Genomic DNA, 15,993 nt, shown 5'->3' on the forward strand with positions numbered 1-15,993 from the left:
AGTAACCGTCGTTCTTATGACAGCGCCAATACACCTGTATCCCAACCCACCCACCCAAAGAAACCACCCACCACCACATAAAATACACCAGAAACTCCATACCAATCAATCACATGCATCCCTGGCCATCGTCATTTTCATCCGTTTCCCAGCTCCCTCAGCACCCGATTCACCTCCTCCCGCGCCCGTACCAACTCCTCATCTACCGTCCCCTGCGCATGTCGCGCCTTGATCTCGTAATGTAATTCCACCAGCTCCTTCGCGCGACGGAGGTCCTCGTTCGCCTGCGGGTCCAGGGTCAGGTTCGAGTCCATCTCGATGCTTTCGAGGGGAGGTTGCTCGGTGGGGTGGGGGATTCTCTCATGGACGGTGACGAGGGCGAGGGCGTCGTGGTGGTCCTGTATTTGGGGTTGTTTGTTAGTCTGCATAGTGCGTGCGTGCGATCGATTCAGGTCGCATGAATGAGAAGAATAAATAGAGCTGGAGGCCCAGTCTATTCATTGGGTAAGAGAAGTTTGGGAGGGAAGGGTAACAGGGGAACATCAAGGACTGGCAGGTCAAGTAGGCACGGTACGTACACAGACGCGCAGGGAGGTCAGATCCGACAGGATCTCCGCTACTTGCATGATGTCGGTAGGGTGGGATCTGTTCTGGTTGTTGGAGGTGAGTGGGATGGTGTTGTTCTGTATTCCGCAGTAAGTATGCGCTGTGCGGTATAGGATGGATAGTCGATGGAGGGGAGGAAAGAATGCGGCTGATGGGCTGCTACTCGCGGTGTCTCACGATGCAGATGAATCTGGGCGGCGGGAGTCCAACGTCATTGCGATAATACCGTGACCCTGACAGGGTGACTTCCTTGCTTTGCTGGGTTGCTGGGCTGTTCTTTGGCGATGGTATGTGACACCGAGGTCTACCTGGGAGACTACTGTTACATAACTATAGATACTGGCTTTTGTGGGTGTCTACCTTTGAGTCCATCACTCTTTACTAATCTTATCTTGTTGGAGATCATGCATGGCCTGGTCTATCATTGACAGACAATGGTTCCTGTCCACCTTCCGACCTTGACAGCAATCCGGGTCCTCAAGCCGGAGTCATCATTCATCATGCGCATCGATCAAATAGAAAACATCGTCTTATCGCGGGCCAACGCTCCGAAGCTCGGCGGATCCGAGGTCTCCGCAGGCGCGGAGGAGGGCTCCGGAGGAGGGTTCCGTCAGTCGCATCGGCCGAGCTCCCGACTTATAATATTACCCGCCTGCGGCCTCGCTCTCTCCTCTCCTCTCCTCCCCAGCCCCTCCCCTCCTCCCTCTCTCCCTCCAGACCCAATTCCACAGAAACCATGGCGGCTTCAATCAGGGCCAACTGCAGAAAGGTCATCTGCATCGGCAGGAACTATGCGTACGTTCTCCCCCTGACATGACGCTGTACGACCATGGGCCTGAGCCCGCTAACGCCGCAGCCTGTCCTCCGCAGCGACCACATCACCGAGCTCAACAACACCACGCCCAAGCAGCCCTTCTTCTTCTTGAAGCCCGCCTCGGCGATCCTCTGCCCCGGCGAGGGCCCCGTGCTGCGTCCCCAGGGCACCAGCCTGCACTATGAGGTCGAGCTGGCTCTGGTGATGGGCAAGACGGTTCGGGATCTGGACCCGAACGATGAGAAGAGCGCATTGGATGCGATTCACAGTGGGTCTCCCCCCTCCTAATCATACAGATTGAATGACAGCTAAGCAATATCATCTCATAGGCTACATCCTCGGAATCGACATGACGGCGCGCAACGTCCAAGAAGAAGCCAAGAAGAAGGGCCTGCCCTGGTCGATCGCGAAGGGCTTCGACACCTTCCTGCCTGTGTCCCAGGCGATCAGCAAGTCGCGTCTTCCCGACCCCCACAATGCCTTCCTCCGCCTGAGCGTCGGCTCGCAGATGCGCCAGGCCGACTCGACCGGCCTGATGCTGTACCGCATCCCCAGACTTCTGGCGGAGATCTCGCGGGTCATGACCCTGGAGAAGGGCGACCTGGTCCTGACCGGTACCCCCAAGGGTGTCGGCGAGGTCAAGTCCGGGGATGTGATGAAGGCTTCGATCGAGGTGGACGGAAAGGAGATCGAGGAGGGTCGCATCGAGGTGGAGGTCAAGGACCGTGAGGGCCGGTACCGGTACAGCGAGACCTAAACGGGGGGATACTGGATAGAAAAAGCCCATGTGTAGGTATATCATCTGCACGCTGTATATACATACCATACCATACCCGAAATCGATATCAATGGCATGACGATCCGGATATGATATGACGCATACTGCGGATGGTGCACTGGTCAATGCGGACGCATCATCGCCGCCATGAACTCAGAGTCCTCTTCATCCGCCGGAACAATGGGTATGGATCTCCTTGGCCTTCGCGGCTTGCGGACATTGACAGTCGTCTGGTCAACGCCATGAGCTAGTCTTTCGTTCGCCGTCTTCTCTCCCTCGCCATCATCACCACCGGTGATTCTCCGGATGACCTGCTCCACCACACCCCTCACCTCATCCCACGAGGACCCGCCCCCCAGACTCATATCCCTCTCGACCTGAACCTGCACCCCCAGATCATCAAAGCCCCGTACAAAAGCCCGGATAACTTCCCCCTCCGGCATTCGTAGCAGAAACCGGGCCCTGATCTGCTCCGCAGCAGACAGATACTCTCCGAGCGGTCTCCCATTCTGTCTCATGAGTGTGTATAGATCCGCTTCATCGCCAGCAGCAGCAGCAGCAGCAGCAGCAGCAGCAACGCCGTCAACACAAGCATCACCAACCATCGCCAATTCCTCCGGCCCCCCAGACCCCCACGTCGTATCTGACACCATCGACAGATGTTCCCTCCCTACAACACCACCATGCTCATACCCATCCTCCTCCCCCCCAGGCATCGAATCCGGAACCAACACATCAGACGCAGGACACACCACCTCATTCCCCTTCAATCCCTCCCCCTCCCCCCAACTTATCCAGCCTCTCCCTCTTTTTTTCCCTTTCCAACCTCTCAACCCTCCTCACCAAAGAGGCGACCCTCTCATCCACCCGTCCTTCTACCTGTCCCTCCACCTCTCTTCGTATCTGCCCGTAGATCCCTCCATCTCCATCTCCATCTCCATCTCCATCTCCATCTCCGTCTCCATCCCCATCTCCACCCCCACCTCCATCCCCATCCCCATCACCACAACAACACCAGCACCGACAACGACAACGACAACGACAAGGAACCGAATAACTCCGCTCCGCCCGATCAGGACCCGACACCCGCTGCGCGAGCTCCTCGATCGACCGCTGCAGGGTCTGGATGGTGGCCATTGCGGCGGCGAGGTCGGCGCGCGTGCTGTCGATTTGGTTCACGAGGTGGATGTTTTCGCGGCGGAGTTCGTGGGCCCAGAGGATGGAGGGGGGGTGGGGGGTTCTGGGGTGGGAGTGGCAGTCATTGTTTGAGGGGGGTTGGGTTGGGTTGATTGATTGATTGAGTATATTAGGATGGAGTAGGATGGGATGTGTTGATTTGGTTGATTGGGTTTAAGGTTGAGGTTGAGGTTGAGGAGATGAATGTGAATAGATTGTGGATGGATTGTGGATGGGTTGTGGATAGTGATGGGGATGGTGATGGTGATGGTGATAGTGGGGGTGGAAGAGGGAGGAGAGTAGACAGGGGGTACGGATAAGGTACGTTACTATACTGCAGATGTATACCACGCAATACTACGGAGTAGATATACACAACTACGGAGACGTACAGACGTACACTACAGCCAGCATGTACCTCGCTTGTCTATCAAATTGAACACAGGTATACAACCATGATCATATCTTCGTCCACCCAAAGAGCCTTGAGGAAAAAAGAAAGCCTGATTGCACGAATCACATTTTTTGCCCGACCTCTTGATTAAGTATGATGAACCATGAGCACAGCATCCTTAACCAACCAGTGCGAGCTAGGTACAGAGCAAAGGAAAAAAGTGTGAAAAAGCGTTTCCGGAAGAGAACCATGAATTACAGCAGTAAAAATCGCGCAAGCGTGTCGCATCTCCATAAGCAACAAAAGACAAAGGAAACCATAACCAGTAGTCGACAGAACGCCGCAGGTCCGCGGGCCCTGCCTGCCACTGCTAGAGAAGAAAATGCTGGAGACACAGGAAGCCACTTTTTGAAGGATTCTCCTTTACCAAGAGAAGCGCAACGATGTCAAAACGTCTTTCCCACCGCAGCTCACCCTTGGAGCGTTATTGGCAACTGCATTCGTAATCCGCATCGAGGGGCGTAAGGTGATGGTATTAGGGAGTTTAGATGAGGTCTGTCCGACAGTGTTAGCATGGATCTAGTGGACGCATCTGCTCGGCCAAACTTACCAGCAACGTTCATGGGCATCTCCTCGATCTGGGTGCTGTAGAACTGCTCGATCTCACGCATCATGCGCACATCGTCGGCGGTGACGAAGTTGATGGCAACACCCTTACGACCGAAACGACCACCACGACCGATACGGTGGATGTAGTTCTCACGGTTGGCGGGGAGATCGTAGTTGATGACCAGGGAGACCTGCTGGACATCGATACCACGGGCCAGAAGGTCAGTGGCGATCAGGACACGGGAAGAGCCGGAGCGGAACTCCTTCATGATGACATCACGCTGGCCCTGCTCCATGTCACCGTGCATGGCGGAGACAGTGAAGTCACGGGCAGTGAGCTTGTCGGTGAGCCAGTCGACCTTTCTGCGGGTGTTGCAGAAGATGACAGCCTGGGTGATGGTGACGGTCTCGTAGAGATCGGACAGGGTGTCGAGCTTCCAGTCCTCCTTCTCAACAGCAATGTAGAACTGCTTGATACCCTCAAGGGTAAGTTCCTGCTTCTTGACCAGGATACGGATGGGGTCACGCATGAACTTGGTGGTGACCTCGAGGACATCCTGGGGCATGGTAGCGGAGAGCAGGTTGACTTGGGTGGACTGGGGCAGGAGCTGGAAGATGTCGTAGATTTGCTCGGTGAAACCACGCTGATCGGTCCGGTTAGCATTCGCCTCGTTCACCCGGTGCGGCATGCACTTACGGAAAGCATCTCATCGGCCTCGTCGAGGATGAAGAGCTTCATCTGGTCGGTCTTGAGGACACGGCGCTCGATCATGTCGTGGATACGACCGGGGGTACCGACAACGACCTGGGGACCGTTGCGGAGAGCGGTCATGTCATCACGGACGTTGGTACCACCAATGCAGGCGTGGCACTCAATGTTCATGAAGTCACCGATGGCGACGACGACCTTCTGGATCTGCTGAGCCAACTCACGGGTGGGAGCGACAATGAGGGCCTGGCAAGCCTTGAGGTTGTGGTCGATCTTCTGGAGAGCGGAGATGGAGAAGGTGGCAGTCTTTCCAGTACCGGACTGGGCCTGAGCAATGACATCGTGGCCTAGCATGTCGTCGTTAGCGTCGCCCTTCGCGCCAGACAAACGAGAGTCGGAAGAAACCTACCCTTGATGATGGGCATGATGGCACGCTGCTGAATGGCAGAGGGGCGCTCGAAACCATAGGCGTAGACACCTGGAGGTCGTCAGAATGTGTTGGCACAGACCCCCCACCTGGGGGGAGGTGGGAGGATAAAATTTGTATCACATACCGCGAAGCAGCTCGGGCTTCAGGTCCATGGAGTCGAAGGAGTCGGTGACCTCATCGTAGTTAGACTCGATGAGTCCTGTGAGTTGAAAAACCTGGTCAGCACAGTTTTTTTTTTTTTTTGGTGTTGGCGCTCCGTCCTGCGATGCGGCGGCTGTTTTTCTCATCTTCCTCGTCGGCCGCCCTGAGAGGAACACGGGCACCGCCCAGCGACGACATCGACAGAAGCAGCGCTTCAAAGCAGAAAAAGAGCAGAGGAGAAGAACATACCCTCGGGGACCTCCTCCAAACCCTTGTCGTTAGAAGCCATGATTGCGAGTGTTGTTATAGAAGCGACCACAGACGAGGCTCTGTGATCAAAAGAGACGGTGGGGTTTTAAGAGTAAAACTGAAAAGAATCATTAGCGATAGGCGAGGAGGGGGTGGGGTTGGCCGCAGTGCGCAGGAGAGGGCTGGGCTTGCAGTGACGCACCTTGGAACACAACTCTCAAGATGGAGAGATATCACGAAGACTACAAGGAGTCGTAGGGGTGGGAAGAGAAAGAAAGATCAAGATGAATGCCCGGCGATGGTGTGGAAAATGGGGGGGGGGGGGGCAGAAGAGCAGAAGCGGCGGCGGTCCGATTTTTTTTTTTCTTTCCCTCTCTCTTTACACGCTTTTTTCCCTGCTCGGCCTTTTTTTCATTCTGACGCCGTGAAATTTTTGACTTTTAGCGTCTGTTTAGTCTAGCCGATCCCCACCGCCTGCTGCATTGGGCAATCTGCCCACGTTCTGCCGCGTGGGTTTGGGCCCTTCCCGTTGTGATTTGACGGCGGGGCGACTAGGCTGGTATGGGCGCGTATGGGCTGGTGGTCACTGTTGGTCACTGTGTTACTCGCCCAGCGTTTGGCTGTTTGGCGGTTTGGAAACCACGCCGGGTGCCTGGGTTGGGCAGGATCCGGTGTTATCTGTGACTGCCCTACCACAGCTGCTGCTCACCAGAACATCCTGTGTGGGCGAGTGGGTGGGCGTTACTAGTCCGTACAGCACTGGTACTGTGTACCGTACGACGCCAGCCCCCATCGGGACTAGCCTCTTCCCCACCACCGAGTGAAGGCAGGAAAGCCCTGAGCCTGGATGCAAGTTCGTCACTTGCTTTGCTTTGCCTTCCCTCCAAGCATGAAAATGCCCGACGTCAACTCCCTGGACTCGGTCCATCCTCGCGAGATGGAGGCTGCGCCCGTCTCGCGCAGCTACTCGGTGCATGCCAACCCGAGCGTCGAGGATCTCTCCGTTCCCGATGATGTTATTCCCGGCCATCCGCTGGGAGTCAAGCCCAGTGGCAATGCCCTGCTCGCCACACAAAACCTGCGCGATGCCATTGGCATCTTTAACATGTTGCCGGATGAGTTGATCTCGATGCTCCTGGAGCATCTCGATGGTGCCGGCCTGTTGAGCGTGGGACGGACCTGTAAGGCGTTTTATGCTTTCACTAGAGCCGAGGATCTATGGAAGGCTCTTTTTGTCGGGTAAGAACTAGATTGATGGCTTTCGTCGTTTTACATTCACTCCCTGGGAGGGCCATCGGGCGTGGTGACTGCTGGCAATTAGTGTTGCTGGGCAATGGCTTCCTCCGTTCCCCCGTACAGTCGTATATGATCGGATCGGCATTTGTAGATGGCCTGAGCATCACACTGACGCTCTAGTTAGGTCTCCTCCTGTCTCGTTCACCTGGAATGGCACATGGCGATCCACCTACTTGAAGATTCCCCCGTCCGAGGTGTGCATCCTGGATTGCTCGAGCCTGTACTCGGACGCTCTGCACCGTCCCTTCCATTGTGCGCACATAGCGTTAGAGCCTTATGTCAACAACATCCCTGCCCGGAACCAAATCGCCCGTCTGCCTGATCTATCCTTCGAAGAATTCAACGAGAAATGGAGCGACACACCGTTCATTCTGACCGAGCCCGTGAAGCAGTGGCCCGCGTACAAGACCTGGTCTGTCGAGATGCTCCTGGCCGAGTACGGCGAGGCAGTCTTCCGTGCCGAGGCAGTGGACTGGCATTTCTACAACTATGTCGAATACATGAAAAACAACTCCGACGAGAGCCCTCTCTACCTGTTCGACCGGGCGTTTGTGTCCAAGATGGGTCTCAAGGTGGGCCAGGACCCCGAGGCCACTTATTGGCCTCCGCCGTGCTTCGGGGAGGATTTGTTTTCTGTGCTGGGGAAGGATCGTCCGGACAGACAGTGGTTGATCATTGGACCTGAGCGGTCTGGGAGCACCTTTCACAAGGACCCGAACGCGACCAGCGCATGGAATGCGGTCATCCGCGGCTCGAAGTACTGGATCATGTTCCCGTCGTCGTCAAAGCTCCCCCCGCCTCCGGGCGTGTTCGTGTCCGACGACCAGAGTGAGGTGACATCCCCACTCAGCATCGCGGAGTGGCTGTTTGGCTTCCATGCGGAGGCGCGACGCACTCCGGGTTGCATTGAGGGGATCTGCGGCGAGGGCGAGATCCTCCACGTCCCCTCGGGCTGGTGGCATCTGGTCGTCAATACCGAACCCGCCATCGCCATTACGCAGAACTTCATCCCCCGTGCGCATTTGGGCTCGGCACTGGACTTCCTGTCCAACAAGGCGGACCAGATCTCGGGGTTTAGAAAGGATGTGCAGAACCCTTACGAGCGCTTCGTGGCACAGATGCGGGAGTCGCACCCGGAGTTATTGGAACAGGCACAGAGCGAGCTGGAGAGGAAGGCAGAGGGGAAGAAGAGGAAATGGGACGAGATCGTCCACGGCAAGACCGAGCAAGACGCAGAAGGCGCCGAAGGTGGGTTCAGCTTTGGGTTTGGTGATGACGGGAGCGATGTGGAAGTTCCCTAATTACACACTACCCACTACCTGACAAGTGAACGCAATGCTCTCTATGCTCATTCGACTCAATGTGCAACTGATGCTATCCTCCAAAGATCCGCGGTCACGGGCATCTGCGATGCCATAAGCCTATAACGAGTCTGAGCCGAGACTCGTTTCCGACCCAGGACCCAGGGTGAGACTGCCTGCAGTCCACTTAATGGCAGGCAACTGTTTTGCTGGCGGACGTATTATCTCCAAAGGCCAGGTATCCTACGAACGCGCCGACAGCGACTGCAAGCATGACAAAGCCGTTATAGGTCATGAAGAGCAGCCTGGCCAGTCAGTACACTCACTCATCACACAGAAGGCGCGAGAGGAGAGGGAGAGACCTACATGATGAAAAAGCTATAGAAGACCTGGACGGCATACAATGCGGCCAAGGTGATCTTCCCTCTCTGCTCGACTGCCCTCCTGCTATCCCTGCCTACAACTAGCGGTGAGCTGGTGTTCGGGACCGGCAGAGCCTGGCTGGAAGGGATATTGGCCGTCGCAGAATCGTCGTGGATCTCGCTGCCTTTGCGGATGTCAGGCGCTTCGTCTCAGCAGGGGTTGGACAACCCATCACCAACGCTGGAAGATGAGGAAGGGACCGCGACGCCAATATCCCCCACCATGCAAGATACCCCCAGAAGAATCCAAAGTGAGAAGAACCTACCTCCCGTTGCAACCGTACTAGTATACGCGCTCAGCCTCTTCGCGTGAGCCGCCTCCACCCGCCTTGTAAGCTGTCGAATCCCCTCGTAGCCCGCCGTCAGCAGCACGATCACCACCAGCGAGCCCAGGAGGGACCAAGTGCCCGTAACGCGCCACTGGGAGAAGATGATGCAGAGGTTCTCGGAAGACCAGGTGAAAAGCATCTAGCAACAAGGAGTTAGGACCGATAAGCCAGGAGTAAGCCAAGCAGCCCGAATCTGGCTTATAGCTACTGCATCTCCACAGCTGTGGAAAGCACCATCCGGAAGCACGGTAGAGAGATTGGGAAGAGAAAGGGGAGCTCACATTCATGCTGCACTGTCCGCCCATATCCATATCGCCATGGTCATGACCATGGTCCATGTCCATCCCCATCTGATGCATCGAGTGGTCCATTGTGCGGTCGGGGATAGACGGGTAGAGATGAGATCGGAGAAAATAGAAGAGCGAGCTGCAAAACACCAATATATAGAAATCCACGTCACGAGCAGCAGCAAGGGAGGAGACGGGACAAGCAACAGCTGCGGAGAGAGGAGAGGGAGGGAATGATTAATTAAGCGGATAATGTGACAGGGTGCAAACCAGCCAAACACGTCGATAAGATCTGCCGATCAACTGTCTCTTTCATCCATCCCCAACTTCGCGACTCTACTACTATCTACTCCCAAACCCACAACACCCGCTCGATCCAATTCCCCTCCGCACCGACCTCCGAATCCCATCGCGACCTGGATCCAACATGGCCGAACCCGCCCCTCCAACACCGTCCGCAGCCGCAGCTCGAGCCGGAACTCCCAGCGCAACCCCCAACACCACCACCAACGGCTCCAATTCCCTAACAATCAGCACCACAAACAATAACAGCAGCAACAGCAACGGCACCACCACCCTCCCCAACCCCCCGACAGCCGAATCCGCCGCAAGTCGCGGCCTCCCCTACTACGAGAAACTCCGTCGCGAGCTCCGCGACACCCTACAAAAGAAGCGTCTTATGGATAAGAGCATGGTACTTCACCTCCCCTCTGGACTCCCCTCCTCACTCTTCTCCAAACACACAATCAATCAATCCACTAATTACCCAGTGCCAACACAGGCCCAACTCGAGGACCAAATCTTTCGCTTCGAACAATCATACCTCGAAGAAACCACCGCCGGAAACATCATCAAGGGCTTCGACAACTACATCAAGGGGTCGTCGAGCGGCGCGGGGCTCGGGGCTGGGGGCCTGGCGCTGTCAACGGGCGTGGGTGGCGGGGCCACGAGACGGAAGGCCCCTGTGACGGATGTGGATCGGGTGTTTTCGAGGAGTTCGGCAAGTTTTATGAGGGTATGTTTTTTTCTTTCTTTCTTTTTCTATCTTCGTTCTTATTCGTTAACCCAACCTCCCCCCCCCCCCCTCTCTCTTTCTCTCCCTCTATCTATCAGTCTTTGTGTGTGAGCGAGAATATGGAGTATAGTATGTATAACTAACAAACCACTTTTCAGGATTCCCCCGCCCCCTCATCCGCACAAACAACACCCTCACACGCCGCGACCCCAAACTCAACATATAACGGATCAACAGGAAAGCCCGGAAACGGGGAGGCGTCGTCAGCAGCAAATAGCGTGAAGGGCCAGCCGTCCAAGAACAAGAAGAAAGCGAGTGTCAGCGGCGGGAGTAACAAAGATAAAGGCGGAGATGATGATGGGACGGATGGGGATAAGCCGCCGACGAAGCGACTGAAGATTACTTACGGGCGAGATTGAGATTAGGCTTGAGAGCTTGATTGCGGGTTGGAGTTGGAGTTGATGGGTTCGTCTTTTTTATTTTTTTTTCTGGTTGTTGGTTGTTGGTTTTGGGTTTGCGCGCTGGGTTTGTTGGCTGGCTGGCTGGCTTGGGCGTATAAAGTTTCTGATGTGATGTTTTGAGGGCTGGCTGCTTTGGCTTTGGCTCTGGCTCGGTTCGGTTCTCCATATGATCATATGGTTGGTTGTGATATCCTCTGTACTACTAGATTGCATCGCGCATGGGGTTGCTAGATTATACATCTCAAAAGATATGTTCCATTTTGTGATTGAATACTATGGGACTATTTGCCTTATTCGATGCAGTGGGATGAAAATGATGGATGGAGTGCATCTACAGCTGCAGTCTGTACGTTGCGACTTCGAAAGACCGCAACTCGATGTCGATGCTGGTTGTGCCGTCGTCACCCTGGGACAGTGTAAGGCTCTCCTGGTCGTCCTCCAGGATATTGCACTTCCATGCCTTCTTGACCGGGAGTTTGGCATTGATAGTCCCACGACTCTTGCCGCCCAGGGACTCGTAGATGCGAAGGATGACGCTCTGGCCCGTACGCCGGGGCAGGTTGTCCCGGGACACGTCTTCGTCGTCCTCGCCGCGCTTGACTGCATCGAGTACAAGGGACGGAGAGCCGCTGACCGAAATTGACTTGAATACGTCCTGTACGCCATGGCGAGATCCAGATTCAAGAACAAGGGGGTGGTTGAAGTTGTATCCTGCACGGATGGTGCGTGCATCCAAAGACCCTGCGTGCGGGAGGATTGCGTAGCGGATATGATGACGACCCATGTCTGCGTGGGCATCGGGTGCCTTCGAGGCGCGAAGCAAAGAAAGGCGCATCAGGTTACCGCAGGTTGCGAATCCGTACTTGGAATCATTCAGGACCGAAACACCATAACCGTACTCGGATAGGTCGGCCCATTTGTGGCAGCACACCTCGAATTTGGCCATGTCCCAGCTGGGATATGTTAGCGTCATTCTTTTAATCGGCTAGGCTAGACTTACCTGGTATTGTAGTGTGTTGGGCGCTTAATGATTCCATACTGTGTCTCGTAGGAAGCCTCCGTGTTCGAGATGTCTACCGGGAACTCGACCTTGAGGAACTTCATGGTCTCTCGCCATTCAACTTCGCTTTCCATCTCCACGTATGATGGCTGGTCTCCGACGGCGGCAGCCAGACTGATGGTCGTCTTGACCCAACTCTTGTCGCTGATCCGGGTTTCGGTGACGACGCTGACACGGTATGGGTCCTTCTCGGAGATGGATGTCTGTCCAGACTGCAATTCCTTCCTGGAGTCGAGATGGAAGACTTCAACATCCCACGCCTGCCAATAGAGTGGTTTATCATCAAAGATGACAAGCTGTCCAGCCTTCCCGCCCTTGGCAACGACTTCACGCTGGGCCTCCAGGTCGTAGAGAGACGTGATAACGCCATCCTGGACGTCTACGCGCAGTTTCTCATTCTGGAGGCGGAATACACCGCGCTTGATTTCAGAAACGCTCACGGCAGGCAGTGTCGTCCAGGCGGTAGGAGGCATGCAATCCACGAGGCCAGTTTTACCACTGACAAGTGCGTATTTAGGCTCGCCTGCAAATGCAACTTCAGCGGGCACCTTGACAATTTCGGAACGATGCCATGGCAGCGTGTTGATTGCGATGAGAGCCTTGGGTTTCTTTTCTCCGAATCCTAGAGCCCGAAGGGCGTCTTTCCGCGCCTTCTGGCCGGTTTCGAAAACCTTTTTGTAGAGTTCATTGGAGTCATCGTAGCACATTTCGATACAGCTACCAGGTAGACAGTCGTGGAACTGGCACAAAAGCACATCCTCCCACATGTCATCAAGCTCTTTCTTCGGATACTTGTACTCATTGCTCGATTTCGTGATGGTAGCGAGGGTTGCAAGATACTCGATCTCCCTCAGCAAGAATTCAGACTTGCGGTTGTTTCGCTTGTTGTTGGCCTGCGTAGTATATGTGCCTCGGTGCAGCTCGAAGTAAAGCTCACCGTACCACGTGGCAAATTTGGTGCCCTCTTCTACCTTCTTCTCAAGCTTTGTGAAAAAATCGTCGACGGACTCTCCCATTTTCACTCGGGGGAGCAGTCCTTTCTTGTCGCTGAGGCCACGGCAACGACGCAACTTCTCCAGGTGTTCGAATGTCGGACCACCGCCGCCGTCTCCTTTTCCAAACACAAGGAGCGATGTGTTGTCATTATCCAGTGACTTGTGTTGAGTCACGCTGCGCTTCACGTCTCCAAAGTGAGCACTGGCGGTATAGGTTTCTGCTGGTGTCATATGGCATAACACCTGGCTGCCGTCGAGTGCTACCCATTGGAAGGTAGTGTGCGGGAAGTTATTGATGTTATTCCAACTGAGCTTCTGAGTAAAGAAACGGCTCATCCCCGCAAGGCGGCATATCTGGGGGATCTGAGTAGAATAGCCAAAGGTATCCGGCAGCCAGAACGTTGTGCTACGCTCCCCGAAATTGCTCTCGAAGAAGCGCTGACCGTAGAGGAATTGTCTCACCAGGGACTCTCCGCTAGGCATATTGGTATCATGCTCAACCCAGCTGCCGCCGATGGGCTGAAAGTGACCTTTCTTAACCCATCGTTTCACACGATCAAAAACAGTCGGATAATATTGCTTCAACCATTTGAACTGCTGCGCCTGAGAACAAGCAAAGCGGTGCTCCGGGTATCGGTCCATCAGGTCACACTGATTCGACCATGACCGAGCAACCTTGCGCTTGGTTTCTGCCCAGGGCCACAGCCAACAAGTGTCGATGTGACAATGCCCAATTGCATAGACAATTGGCTCGGTGTCAGTATCGTACACGTCCGGGGAGTCAACCTTGTCTCCCAGGTACTTCTGGGCGATCTTTCGTGCCTGTTTGATGGACTCATCGCTTCCATTGCCCGCAATGAAAGCATCCATGATGGCATTGCCTACCATGTTGGCTTCGTGAGACTCCCAGGAATCACCCGGGAACTCTCTGGCAGCATCTGGTATAAGGAATTAGCCAAGGTCAAAGACATAATGCTTCTCTCTCCACGCTAGTGCAGCGTGGCGTTGGAACATGCCTCCAATAATCCAGAAGTCGTAAAATAGCGCCCGTGCTTCAACATTTATGGCCGTGATCTGTGCCTTGCTCAAAAAGAAATATTTATTAGGGTTAGGGGGCTGGATCGAATCTCCGCCCGGAGCATTTCCAAACATGCCGTTACAAGCCATTTCGATGTAGAAGGTATGCTCTTCCCCATCACGCCAGGCATCGGGGATGACCCATTCGATGCGCTCATTGCCGCCAGTGAGGCCCTGGAGGGGCTGGCCATCTTCAGACCAGATCAGGCCCTCGTTGTTTGCATCCCAGTGGAATTCCAGGCGCTCTTTGTGACGCAAATCATCGGGGACAGTCAGGCGGATGCGGAACCAATGAGTGGACCAACTTGGGCCAAACGAGGCACCGATATGGGTGGGCTTGAATTCATTGGCCGTAGCGTCTTCGAAGGTTGGACGCTGCAGGTTGGGGACAGAATACACCGATAGCTTGACATGGTCTTCGTCGGAGTTGGCGCCCTCAATCAGCTTGCTAGTATGGCGTTAGCGTGGGTCATACATAAAGAGGCCATTGGTAGAACCAGGAGTCCAATCCGTATATCTATAATGGGGGATAGACGTACGCGATGAGGTTCTGGCCCTCGTACTGTCCGGTGGCGGTAAATTGTTTCAGACGGTCGGTGTAAATGTTCTTGATGCGCTGCCCGACAGGGCCCGCGGGAGTCCGGGGAAGGGCGCTGGGAGCTTGTCGGGGAACGTCTCCACCCATCGTGGCGGGTCTAGATTAGGATGGAAGGTTGGAGGAACAACAGTTGGGATGGAAGGCTGGGGGGGGGGGGGGGGGGGCGATGAAGCTTTTAATAAATTGGCATGAATTGATGGAATGGAGATGGAATAGGGAATGAGGTGGAGTGAGTGAAAGTGAGGAGAAGTGAGGAGTCGCCAGGAACGGCCAGGAACATTACTTACCACGACAGGGCAGGTGACGTTCGATGCATCCAGCCATTCCTGCTGATCCGGCACGCGGTTATGTCAGCCACGGCATCGTGTCGCGCTTGGGGTTACAGAGGCCATCAGAGGGCTTCGATGTTGAGTACTCGCATCCGGTAGGGGCCTGTAGATAGCTAATTTCTGTGGTACAGGAGGTTGACCGTCCAACTGATCTTAGACTCTTGAGTTGGGTGGGACAGTCGGAATGTTTATTCCTGTCAGTGGTCCCATGGATCCAGGGTTTGACACACTCATGTGTAGTATTTGGTCAAGCACACAGCAGCTAGGAGCTTCCTATCAGGCTAGATACCCCCAGATTCACCCCAGATATTATTCACGATGTACATTCACACCACACAGGGGTAAATCCCAAGAATGCATCTATTGCCTTCCGGTCTGGTGGCTGTTTCCGGGGCCGCAGCCGTACGATTAAGGTTGGAATGCATCTGGGACAGACAGCAGTGGCTTCGAGGCAAAGAGCCTGCCGATTCGCCGACAGCAAAGCTCTCGAAATCGCAGATGCAGATAGCTATCTATTAGTTTATTTCCTGCGGATATTGTTTGTAGTCGACTGATCCATCCATCCTCACCCGCTCCTCGGGTGACATCATGCTGCCCGTGCTGCTAGCTTAGTCATCTGAACAAGCGGGGTAACTAGTTAGTTAACAGAGGAATGAGCATTAGTCATCCGGCATTGGGCAGCCAGGTGTACGGCGCTAAACCGCAACGGGCCAGAAAAATCCCGTCCGACAATTTCCCTTCCCTCGAGAAGTCCTGTTAATCAATAACAATGGGGCCGAAATAATATGAGTGCGGGGCATTGGAGGGGGGGGATGACTCCGAAGTCATCGTTAGCAGAGTCGATATCGAGAGAGAGTGCGATGGAAACCAATGGTGCATCGCCAAAGAATAAGCAGGGCCTATCACGACCCGCCCAT

General features: G+C 54.8%; 7 protein-coding genes across 7 annotated transcripts; 3 read left to right on the plus strand and 4 right to left on the minus strand.

Annotated features, from left to right (window-relative positions):
* Positions 1 to 56: 56 nt before the first annotated feature.
* BO70DRAFT_357861 (uncharacterized protein) lies at positions 57 to 883 on the minus strand. The gene is made up of 2 exons (XM_025542140.1): positions 579 to 883; positions 57 to 398 (listed from the first exon to the last, which is right to left on the minus strand). Exons 1-2 carry the CDS (start codon positions 624 to 626, stop codon positions 138 to 140), a joined length of 309 nt encoding a protein of 102 aa, XP_025404462.1. The 5' UTR covers positions 627 to 883; the 3' UTR covers positions 57 to 137.
* Positions 884 to 1,296: 413 nt separating this feature from the next.
* Positions 1,297 to 2,376, plus strand: BO70DRAFT_357862 (fumarylacetoacetate hydrolase family protein). Its single transcript, XM_025542141.1, has 3 exons — positions 1,297 to 1,401; positions 1,477 to 1,688; positions 1,750 to 2,376. The coding sequence occupies exons 1-3, from the start codon at positions 1,343 to 1,345 to the stop codon at positions 2,175 to 2,177; spliced, it is 699 nt and encodes a 232-aa protein (XP_025404463.1). The 5' UTR covers positions 1,297 to 1,342; the 3' UTR covers positions 2,178 to 2,376.
* Positions 2,321 to 2,878, minus strand: BO70DRAFT_425395 (uncharacterized protein; the record flags this gene model as incomplete). The annotated part of the gene is made up of 1 exon (XM_025547682.1): positions 2,321 to 2,878. The coding sequence occupies exon 1, from the start codon at positions 2,849 to 2,851 to the stop codon at positions 2,321 to 2,323; it is 531 nt and encodes a 176-aa protein (XP_025404464.1). The 5' UTR covers positions 2,852 to 2,878.
* Positions 2,879 to 6,843: 3,965 nt separating this feature from the next.
* BO70DRAFT_349048 (putative F-box and JmjC domain protein) lies at positions 6,844 to 8,503 on the plus strand (the record flags this gene model as incomplete). Its single annotated transcript, XM_025541638.1, has 2 exons — positions 6,844 to 7,145; positions 7,327 to 8,503. The coding sequence occupies 2 exons, from the start codon at positions 6,844 to 6,846 to the stop codon at positions 8,501 to 8,503; spliced, it is 1,479 nt and encodes a 492-aa protein (XP_025404465.1).
* A 187-nt stretch (positions 8,504 to 8,690) lies between these two features.
* Positions 8,691 to 9,625, minus strand: BO70DRAFT_392115 (low-affinity Cu transporter; the record flags this gene model as incomplete). Its single annotated transcript, XM_025546264.1, has 4 exons — positions 8,691 to 8,808; positions 8,870 to 9,050; positions 9,192 to 9,393; positions 9,536 to 9,625. The coding sequence occupies 4 exons, from the start codon at positions 9,623 to 9,625 to the stop codon at positions 8,691 to 8,693; spliced, it is 591 nt and encodes a 196-aa protein (XP_025404466.1).
* Positions 9,626 to 9,875: 250 nt separating this feature from the next.
* On the plus strand, positions 9,876 to 11,260 carry BO70DRAFT_376347 (chromatin modification-related protein EAF6/MEAF6). The gene is made up of 3 exons (XM_025545124.1): positions 9,876 to 10,235; positions 10,323 to 10,556; positions 10,715 to 11,260. Exons 1-3 carry the CDS (start codon positions 9,969 to 9,971, stop codon positions 10,973 to 10,975), a joined length of 762 nt encoding a protein of 253 aa, XP_025404467.1. The 5' UTR covers positions 9,876 to 9,968; the 3' UTR covers positions 10,976 to 11,260.
* Positions 11,256 to 14,893, minus strand: ams1 (alpha-mannosidase). Its single transcript, XM_025547683.1, has 4 exons — positions 14,689 to 14,893; positions 14,061 to 14,597; positions 12,018 to 14,000; positions 11,256 to 11,970 (listed from the first exon to the last, which is right to left on the minus strand). Exons 1-4 carry the CDS (start codon positions 14,832 to 14,834, stop codon positions 11,349 to 11,351), a joined length of 3,288 nt encoding a protein of 1,095 aa, XP_025404468.1. The 5' UTR covers positions 14,835 to 14,893; the 3' UTR covers positions 11,256 to 11,348.
* Positions 14,894 to 15,993: the final 1,100 nt, after the last annotated feature.

Source organism: Aspergillus heteromorphus, assembly GCF_003184545.1.
Source record: "Aspergillus heteromorphus CBS 117.55 chromosome Unknown BO70scaffold_1, whole genome shotgun sequence".
In the NCBI taxonomy this organism is placed as follows: Eukaryota; Fungi; Ascomycota; class Eurotiomycetes; order Eurotiales; family Aspergillaceae; genus Aspergillus; species Aspergillus heteromorphus.

Bases quoted from the DNA above. Each gene is read 5' to 3' on its own strand.
- BO70DRAFT_357861 (XM_025542140.1), bottom strand. From the start codon at position 626: ATGCAAGTAGCGGAGATCCTGTCGGATCTGACCTCCCTGCGCGTCTGT. The intron at 399-578 runs GTACGTACCGTG...CCCCAAATACAG, and splicing joins TGACCTCCCTGCGCGTCTGT to GACCACCACGACGCCCTCGC.
- BO70DRAFT_357862 (XM_025542141.1), top strand. From the start codon at position 1,343: ATGGCGGCTTCAATCAGGGCCAACTGCAGAAAGGTCATCTGCATCGGC. The intron at 1,402-1,476 runs GTACGTTCTCCC...TGTCCTCCGCAG, and splicing joins TGCATCGGCAGGAACTATGC to CGACCACATCACCGAGCTCA. The intron at 1,689-1,749 runs GTGGGTCTCCCC...ATCATCTCATAG, and splicing joins CGCATTGGATGCGATTCACA to GCTACATCCTCGGAATCGAC.
- BO70DRAFT_376347 (XM_025545124.1), top strand. From the start codon at position 9,969: ATGGCCGAACCCGCCCCTCCAACACCGTCCGCAGCCGCAGCTCGAGCC. The intron at 10,236-10,322 runs GTACTTCACCTC...GTGCCAACACAG, and splicing joins GTCTTATGGATAAGAGCATG to GCCCAACTCGAGGACCAAAT. The intron at 10,557-10,714 runs GTATGTTTTTTT...ACCACTTTTCAG, and splicing joins GTTCGGCAAGTTTTATGAGG to GATTCCCCCGCCCCCTCATC.
- ams1 (XM_025547683.1), bottom strand. From the start codon at position 14,834: ATGGGTGGAGACGTTCCCCGACAAGCTCCCAGCGCCCTTCCCCGGACT. The intron at 14,598-14,688 runs GTACGTCTATCC...ACGCCATACTAG, and splicing joins GAGGGCCAGAACCTCATCGC to CAAGCTGATTGAGGGCGCCA. The intron at 11,971-12,017 runs GTAAGTCTAGCC...AACATATCCCAG, and splicing joins CCAACACACTACAATACCAG to CTGGGACATGGCCAAATTCG.